At 36.3% G+C, this 10,216-nt stretch overlaps 1 protein-coding gene across 2 annotated transcripts in view; it reads right to left on the bottom strand.

The window, feature by feature from the left end:
• INTS4 (integrator complex subunit 4) overlaps positions 1-10,216 on the bottom strand; it is a 120,108-nt gene that overhangs the window by 53,932 nt on the left and 55,960 nt on the right. For both annotated transcript variants that reach the window (XM_045038686.1, XM_045038687.1), the window contains 2 exons: positions 3,967-4,037; positions 2,087-2,262 (listed from right to left, as the gene is read on the bottom strand). In XM_045038686.1, coding sequence (XP_044894621.1) covers positions 2,087-2,262; positions 3,967-4,037 — 247 coding nt within the window. The remainder of the gene's footprint in view (positions 1-2,086; positions 2,263-3,966; positions 4,038-10,216) is intronic.

Genomic DNA, 10,216 nt, shown 5'->3' with positions numbered 1-10,216 from the left:
TCTCTCTGTCCCCAAAAAAATAAACGTTGAAAAAAAAAAGAATATAACAATGTTCATTACCCAATAAAGTAAAATTCACAATGGCTGGCATCCAACTGAAAATTACTATGCATGCATAGAAGTAGGAAAATATAATAATGAGAAGAAAAATCAATCAACCAAACGAACACAGAAATCACACAAATTGTAGAATTAGCAGACAAAAACATTAAGATAGTTATTGTAAATGTATTCTCTGTTGACAAAGTTAAAGAAAAGTCCAAGCAGATTAAGAAGATATGTATGAGATACTTAACAAACTCAAATTCTTATTCTTATTCTTATTTTTTTTTTCTGAGAAAGAGTATGCACAAGTTGGGGAGAGGGTCAGAGAGAGAATCTTAAACAGGTTCCACACTGAGCATGGAACCCGATGCGGGGCTCAATCCCACAACCCTGGGATCATGACCTGAGCCAAAATCAAGAGTCAGACACTCAACTGACTGAGCCACCCAGACGCCCCTAAACAAAACCAAATTCTAATTGAACTTGTACAAATGAAAACTACAATGTCTGAGATGAAAAATACACTTGGTGGGATTAAAATCAGATTACACATTGCATAAGAAAAGATGAGTTAACTCCAAAACAAAGCAATAAATACCAAAATGAAATGAGAAAAAGACTAAAAGAAAACAGGAATGAATGGGGCACCTGAGTGGCTCAGTCGATTGAGTGTCTGATTCTTGATTTCAGCTCAGGTCATGACCCCAGGGTCATGGGATGGAGCTCTAAGGTAGGCTCCATGCTAAGCATATATCCTGGCTAAGATATTCTTTCTCTCTCTCTTTCTCTCTCTCTTTCTCTTTCTCTCTCTCTCTCTCTCTCTCTCTCTCTCCCCCTTTGCCCATCTCCCCTCCTCTCTCTCTAAAATAAAGAAAAAAAAATTAAATAAAAATAATAGGAATGAAGCACCCGTGAGCTACAGGACAACCTCAGTAGTCTAATGTATGAGTAATTGGAGTCTCCAAAGGAACATGGGGCCAGAAAAAATATATGAAGAAACGATGGGCCGAAGATTTTCCAAATTCGATGAAAACTATAAATCCACAGATCTAAGAAGCTCAACAAACTTCAAGCATAACAAACATGAAAACTATAGCACAGTGTAATTAAATTGCTTAAAGCTAGTGATAAAGAAAAAATCCTAAAAGCAGCTAGAAAAAGACACATCATATACAGAACAAATATAAAAAAAAAAAAAAAATGGCAGCAGAATGCAAACCAGAAAATGTGGAACATCTTTACAAGACTGATACAAAAAAAAAAAAAAAAATTAATCTAGAATTCAATTTCCAGTGAAATATCTTTCAAAAAGAAGGTGAAAGAAAGTTTTCATTAGTCATAAATAATAAAAGCTTTGAGGGGGGCGCCTGGGTGGCGCAGTCGGTTAAGCGTCCGACTTCAGCCAGGTCACGATCTCGCGGTCCGTGGGTTCGAGCCCGTGTCAGGCTCTGGGCTGATGGCTCGGAGCCTGGAGCCTGTTTCCGATTCTGTGTCTCCCTCTCTCTCTGCCCCTCCCCCGTTCATGCTCTGTCTCTCTCTGTCCCAAAAATAAATAAAAAACGTTGAAAAAATAAAAAAATAAAAAAAATAAATAAAAGCTTTGAGGTCAGACATACCTGGGTTTAAATATTGCCTCTGGGTGATCAAAAACAAGTTACCGTTATCAATATCAATGATATCAATTTTTACTACCAATTATTAAGTGCTTACTATAAACGGGTCATGTTCTGTGCCAAGTATTTTGTATATATATAACCTCATTGGATTTTCATAATTCAGAAACACTTACAATCAACCATGTCATATAGAAATGCTGGAATTTGAATCCAGATTGACTGAACCCAAAGACCGTGCTCTTTACCACTGTATTACACCACCTGGGCCTCAATCTTCTGTTTTTAAAATTAAATAACAGTAAGTACTTCATAGAGTGACTATAAAGGCTAAATGAGACAATACATGTATATTAACCAGTATGATGCCCAATATATAGCCGTCACTCAGTAAATGGGTACCGTTATTATTACGCACTCATACTTACCATACATCTCATCTTCCAATCCATGAACAAAGGCTCCACAAGCTCCTGACTCAATCAAGTTCACAGCTCCCGTATCTATTTCCTCCTTGGGAGCATCATCTCCCCACTTTCTGCCGCTGGAAAACTCCCCTGAACTGTAAAGTTCCTTGGCACGTTCGTGTGCAGTGCGTTTTCTCTGTATAGGACAATGACAATTACCACTTGCAGGAGGTTCATGAGGGAACAGTAAGATGTCCCTTGGGAACATGGGAAGGTAGGAAATAAGATTGCTCTCTGAGACTTAACATTTTCAAAAGAAAATGATAAATCAGAGCAAAGAACTGTAAATTCAACTTAAAGTAAGACTAAAAGTCACAGGTCTGTCGCGGCTGATAGTATTCTTATTGAAGATAGCAAAAGAATGTGCTGATCAGACAGGTGGTTGTTCACCATGGCAACACAGGAAAAGGAAAACCAGAGAGGAAAGTAATAGCAGTGTCCCTCCCCACCATCCTGAGTAGATAATAACACTGACCCTAGAAAAGAATTTTTGTTTAGTCCCAATAGATGTAAGTCTGAATTTGGTAACACTGTGCTTTATTTGAGCAACACTGCACTTACCATGCAACCTTCTAGTAAATTCCCTTTCTATATAGACTGCCTAAACAGGAATATACTGGCCAACTAAAGTAAATATCCAATTAAATTGAGTTATGTTTCTCAGCATGAATGAACTGTCATTCTGCTTTATATATCAGCCTCTTATGAATCTTCTTGGTGTGAGTCCACATCCTTGTGGCTGATCATCTCAAAGGCACTGATGAAATATAGCACCTAAGCCTACAAGGATGTGGGGTCAGATGAAGTTTACACTCTGTGATGTATCTTAGAAACCCTTGCATTACTCATCCTTCACCATTCACCATAAGCATGCTGTTTTTCATATTTCTACTCTAGTATACACAAGGAACACTTAATCAATCACCAACCTCAAATTAAGGCAATGACCTTCAGGAATCCACATGGTAATGTTTCATTAAACATAGACAGAAATTCTCTAACCATTCCTAAGAATTTATCTTATGGAATGACTCAAAGAAAACAAGATCTAATATGCATGAAGATGATATTCTTTATGTAATTTTAAATGGTAGAAAAATTGGGAGAATCTATATAACACAGGGTTAAAAAATTATGTCACATCAACTTAAGATAGTATACAATCAGCAAAAATAAGTATAAAGCTGACTCTATGAAAAAAAAGCATATGATGTAGTGGTAAATGCAAAAAGTAGACTACAAAATTATCTGAATACAATGATTCAATGTTTACAACATGCATAAGAGCTGGAGAGAAAAGTACCAAAATGACAGAAGTCACTGTGTTAGAGTAGCGGGAATATGGGTAAGTTGCTTCCCTTTTCCTTCTATTTATCAAAGGTTCTGTAATTCTTTATCACTTTTATAATTTACAAATTAAGATAATGATATATTAACTTGTACACAGTCCTGACAATTATGTCGGAGAACTAACACGGTCAAGGCATTCCATAAGAGGCACTGTTACTGTTTAGAGAAAGAATTTACTCACTTTTCCACGGAAACTCTGGAAAAGGAATCCTAACATATCCTACAGTCTCATAAAATAAGACCAGACCTTTGTAGTTTCTATATAAGACACAACCTGTGTAAAGTATTTCATTAAAATAATTTAAAATTTAATGAAGTAACTTGTAATTTGGTTCAAGTTATTAAGATTTTTAAACTAAAATGTAATCTAGTCACCCAACATTTACTTAACAAATATATGGGCTGCAAAACTAAACCAACACCACTCGGCATATAGCTACACTGATAATGGTTACAGAAACCCAATTTAAACAACAAAGATTTCAAGTTACCTAAGATCTGACATAAGCTTCTTGTCAAGTGTCTGCTCCAAGAAATGAGAACTGACTTGTTCCATAGAGCCCTGTAAAAACAAAGAATCCAGAGCAAATTAAACAACTTTTAAGACCTGAATATTATCTTAAAATTCAAAGTTTGCAGCCAACTTAAATGCATAAAGATAATATTATTCTCGATAGCAAAGATGCTTATGAGTTCTGAATCATCAGCAAAATAAAAACAACATTAGCAATAGCAGCTAGCAGCTAAACAGAGCTTACTATGTGTCACACACCATTTATAAATATATTAACTAATTTAGTCCCCCTATGAAGTAAATACTATTATTTGTCCCATTTTATATATGGGGGAAAAAAGAAAAGTTAAAAAGAAAAAAGAAAAGAACGCACAAAAAGGTTAGGTGACTCATTCAAAGTCACAGGTAATTTACAGAGCTGGGCTATAAACCCAGGTTCCAGAATCCTTTGCCTTAACCACTACTCTCCACTATTTCTCCATTCCTTTTCATCCTATTCTTTCCATCATTTGTTCATTCACTCACTCATTCAATAAAGATATATTTACTGAGCAACCATTTAACTATATGCCTCCAGTAACCAGGAAGAGCATACAAAAATAAGACATCAATTCTACACTCAATGATCTCACAGACTAGTGAGGGAAAATGGTAAGTAAAGAGATAACTGTCTTATGTATAAAATGTTATAATACATATATAAAGGGTACTATAGGAAACTCAGAGAATAAGAAATACAGGGTGGAGGCAGGGAGAGATATATTTGGGGAACCAGTAATCACAAGTGCAAATGCATAAAGAGAGAATGCCATGAGGGAACCATCAAGTGAATGAAACACGGGATAGTGGTGCCAAAAATGAGGCAGGACAGCAAGGGAACAGATCATAAAAGGCCTCTCTCATATCCTTTTTTGTGTTTGTTATGGTGAGGGCTTTGCCATAATTATGAATAATAACTAGACAATCTTTTTTAAACAGTGAGCTCAAAATTATACAAAATATTTTACTTGTATTTAAAATTTTTATTTCTAATAATCCCAAAAAAATGTAAATTATCCTTTTTTTTTTTTTTTTAAAGTAATCACTCCGCCCAACGTGGGACTCAAACTCAGGACCCCAAGACCAAAAGAGTTGCATGCTCTACTGACTGAGACAGCCAGGCACCTTGAAATATCCTCATTTTTGGGGCGCCTGGGTGGCGCAGTCGGTTAAGCGTCCGACTTCAGCCAGGTCACGATCTCGCGGTCCGTGAGTTCGAGCCCCGCGTCAGGCTCTAGGCTGATGGCTCAGAGCCTGGAGCCTGTTTCCGATTCTGTGTCTCTCTCTCTCTCTGCCCCTCCCCCGTTCATGCTCTGTCTCTCTCTGTCCCAAAAATAAATAAACGTTGAAAAAAAAAATTAAAAAAAAAAAATCCTCATTTTTTAGATGAGAAATTGAGGCTGAGAAATTTGGTAACTTGCTCATTTCAAATAAGGGTGAAACACAGATTTACACCTCATAAACATCCTCTTAGCAACAATGTGGCTAATGGACCAGAAAGAATCAAAATGAAGCAGAGGGATGGGTTAGCAGGCTATTAGAGCAGGTCCCAGACATTCCTAAGGAATATATTGGCAATCTTCTCTAATTCCTGAGTCAGTAAATATGTAAATGCTTATACAGGCTCGGACTTTTTTTTCCTCCAATCACATTTTCCATAGATAGTTACATGTTCTTTGGGAATATCCTCACCCAAGTTAACACCTTCCCTACAACACCAGGAGAGCAACTGTTGAACTATTTTCATGTAAGTAGTTTCAAATTTTTTTCTTATTTCTACATGGTACAGTTGATGGCCTTCTTTGTTACACAGATCTGAGCCAATATCAAATCCAACAGTCATGTTTTTAATCTAAACATCCATTTTATGAATAAGAACTATAAATTTTTAAGATCTCCTTTAATTTTCTGTTTAGTTTTACCACCAGCATTAACAGTTGGATTTTTAGGGGGCACTTTTTTTTCCTATAAAAATCAAATTTTTGTTTTGTTTTGTCTTTTAAGAAGACCTACTTGCAACACGGGGCTTGAACTCACAACCCTGAGATCAGGAGTCGCATACTCTATCAACTGAGCCAGCCAGGTGCCCCAAGAATGAAGTTTTAATAACTTCACAGTGAACTACTCAAATCCCTAGTCTCAATGCTCTCCTCCAACTCCTTTAGCCGAGCTCTCTCCTGACACAGTAGCAGAGAGGGAGTAGTATTCAAATTCCAGCCTCAAAAATTTACATATCATTATTTGCAACAAATTTCCCACGCTATCTTGAGACTATGCTTAGCCGACTGAGCCACCCAGGCAACCCGCTATCTTGAGACTATGTGAAGCTTTCCATTTTAGTCCACAAATACCAAGAGCTCTATGACATAGTAACCCACTCAAAAAATGTTGGGATCTAAACTAATACAAACAGTGGAAATAGAAAAGGGAGAGATTCAAAAGAGGTCAAGAAGACAGTCCTGGTAAGAGCTGATAACTCCGTGGATACTGGACACAGAAAGAATTCCCAAATGCCTCCGGGTTTACAACTGGGTAAATGATGGCATCATTCATGAAAGTGCTAGAGGAGTAGATGTGACCAGAAAGAGGAATTCATCATCAGGTATATCTCACCAAGCAGAAAAACATCTACATTCTTGTCTACTTTAACCAAGACAAATACATTCAGGTAAGGTCTCTCCAACTGTGCTAGTACTATTTAACAATTTATATTTACAACACTAAGGAAACCATGATATTTAACAAACAAGTATGCCAAACCTGCTTTCGAAACAAAAACTGCTCAATTATAACTGTTCAATAATAATGTAAATCTGCACTAGCCTCCAGCTTCTACCCAGTTAAGTGATAAAGAAAAGTAACCCCCCCCCCCACTGCCAAAAAAAAAAAAAAAAAAAAAAAAAAAAACCAAAAAACTATCATGTGAAACATAAAACTGCCACTGACAAAGACATGTGCATTTGCCCTGGGAGAGACTAGTCCTTATGGCTATGGACTTAACCTACAATCTATCTGAAAATATTATCATCTTTAAGGTCAAACACTTCTGGAGTCTTATAAAGAAGGTTGAACCACTACTGAGTAAGAAAGATCAAACATCTTAAGCAGAAGTCATTGAACCAAAACCAATATTAATATTCTAAATAAAACACCAATTACCATGATTAATTTCACAATAATGACTGTATTCTAAATCGTCCCATGGAGCTGCATACTTGCAATCAACTTTCTTTGCCTCAGTGGGAAAGTTATGGATAACTACAAACTGACTTTCCACATGGTTTTGAATTTTCTGAAACAGCCTACTTCTTAAATTTTTCATACTGCTAGAAACCAAGGAGAATGGAGACTTGATTTTTTGTGCAAGATGGACTTAAATCTAAAGCCTTATCATTTAAGTTCTTGAAGAACCTGGCTTCTGCTTTCCTCTTGAGCTTTATCTTGCTGAACATCCCACACGTTTAACATTATCCCCCCACAACCAAGATATATTAAACTACTTATACTTTAGTATCATATTGTAGTTTAGTATACTAGTATGCATGACAATTGTACTCCTTCTGTATCTGCTTATATTTTCTCCTTCCTTACTTATTTATTTAGCCAACTCATATTTATCCTGCAAAACTCAGTTCAGAAATTACCTCCCCCAAGAAGCCTTCTGTCAATGTGTTAGGTGCTCTCTTTCCTAGGAGTACCAGGTATTATAACTGACTGATTGCTTATGTCAACCTATCAGACTGCCAACTCTTTGAAGACAGCAACTATGCTCAGTTGATGAACACAGTCTGAAAACTATATGCAGTTTAAATGACAATTTTGTCTATTCAAGAGTTGGAGTGGGGGAGTACACCTCTTTGCCGACACAGAGGAACTGGTAAATCAGCAGGGCATTAACTGTACAACCACAGCTCTCGATGTGTAACTGGACTATCACTAGGAAGAGATTCCACATGAGTTTTAGATCATGAAGTGTCATTTACTATCTATATGGCCTTTGATATGTTACATCACTTTTCCAAACCTTATTTTATTATTTACATAATGATTAACAGAGTATCTACCTCAAAGAGTTTAAAAACATTGTTTTTAATGTTTATTTTAGAGAAAGAGAGAGAGACAGAGACAGAGCGCAAGCAGACGAAGGTGCAGAGAGAGAGAGGGAAGCACAGAATCCCAAGCAGACTCCAAGGTCTGAGCTGTCAGCACAGAACCCACGTGGGACTCATGATCTGAGTCGAGGTCAGACATTTAATTGACTGAGCCACCGAGGTACCCCTCAAAGAGTTTAAAAGAATTAAAAATTATCTGCAATAACTATGTTTATTAGGATATGTATGCATATATATGTACATATGTACTTGTTCATATAAAAAAGTGGGTATATGTGCATGTGTATGTGCACAGGACTAGAAGTGCCTAGCTTAGTAGGCTAAGAACTCTATAAATAGTAACAATGATTATTATCAGTAAAATTAGATTGTTAATTGCTTTTGAAGTTCAAACATAATTACTTATCTAATTTGGAGCTGTTTGGATCTGAAATCACTGAAATTAAAACATAAAGCATTTGACTCAAGTTAGAATCATCTAAGTGGAAACTCTTTCAATTCACCATGGTAATTCATTATTCATATAGTTTTACGTAATAAAATTCATATCTTACAGGGTACAAAACTGAAAAATCTGAATTACCCTGCTTTAAGGATTACTCTTCTAACTGCCTACTCAAATCAAGAAGTATTATTGAATCATTCCCCTGCAACATCTCCCTCACACATACACACACTGCACACTGTAGATGCTCAGGAAATGCTGAATGACAGAATTTGGTGAATGATTGGACTGTTCCAAATTTTAAAATATTTGAAAACCAAAACACAGCTTTAAAATGTGAATTCAAAAATAAAATCAAGGGAGCCTGGGTGGCTCACTCGGTTGAGTGTCCAATTCTGGATTTTGGCTCAGGTCACGATCTCATGGTGGTGGGATCGAGCTCCATGTTGGGATCCGTGCTCAGCATGGAATCTGCTTAAGATTCTCTCTCTCTTCCCCTACCCCTCTCTCCCGCTTGTGCTCTCTCTAAAATAAAATAAATCAAATCAATAAATATACATAAAATCAATAAATGGCTTGTTTAACTCTGTACTTTATCATGGACAAGCAATATGATCTAGTACTGAAACCATCCAAATTCCTTATTATTCCATGAAAATGCTTCACACAAGTTTCAGCAGTTACCCCATAAATACTGGTCTTAGGAGTAGGGCTATCACTGAATCTGTGTCCAAAGTATTCAGCCAACAATCTTACCGAGACTGGCAGAGATGGGGGCCCCAAAAGGGAAGTGTCCAAAAAGAATCTCAGATTTTCTTGCTGTGACATTTATATAAATTTGTACAAATACTTATATATGTATTTACATATTACAACCACCCCCAATACCCCATGTTTAGCATAGTACTTTACAATTTGTATTTTCATATATAGTATCACATTTGAGCATCATGACAACCACGTGAGGTAAACATGAGAGAATATTATGACCCACTTAACAGATGAGGAAACTGAGACTAAGATCAAGTGGCATGTCCTAGATAACATAGTTATAAAACAGGGCTGAGTAATAATACACCAACATTCTTTCTTCTGTAAGACAGTTCTATCTCTGAAAAGTTAATTTTTCTTTTTTTTTTTTTTGTTAACAAATGTACCATGAATTACCGAAGGCAAAACAGTAGGAAAGTACCAGCCTAAAAGTCAGATTAGTATTTGAATCCCACTCTACAACTTTGTATCTGAAAATTGGATAATTAACTTCTCAGAGCTTCTGTTTTCTCACCTGAAAATGGGAATAATAGTAATTACCTTTCTAGGTTACTGTGAAGAGTGAATGAGATAATGTAAGTGGTGTCAGAGCAAACTCTCTGGGTCATAACAGGTGCTTAGTAAAGCAACTATTTTTATTATTTTCCTTTTTCTCTAGGCCTTGGCTGTCTCATATGGTAACAATGTTAAATAAGATTATCTTTAAAATTCTTTCTAGTTCTAAAAGACTACTTCTCCACTGGAAAGTAAGCCATTTATTTTTATTTTTAGAAATACTAGGGTTTCTATAAGTGGGTTATATCTATCCCTATCTGTAGTTTCTCAAAATCTTTATACAAGTGTAACAATAAACATGTTCA

Source organism: Felis catus, chromosome D1 (assembly GCF_018350175.1).
Source record: "Felis catus isolate Fca126 chromosome D1, F.catus_Fca126_mat1.0, whole genome shotgun sequence".
Lineage (NCBI taxonomy): Eukaryota > Metazoa > Chordata > Mammalia > Carnivora > Felidae > Felis > Felis catus.
The sequence above is the reverse complement of the archived record's forward strand: the minus strand, read 5'-3'. Positions and strand labels throughout refer to the sequence as shown.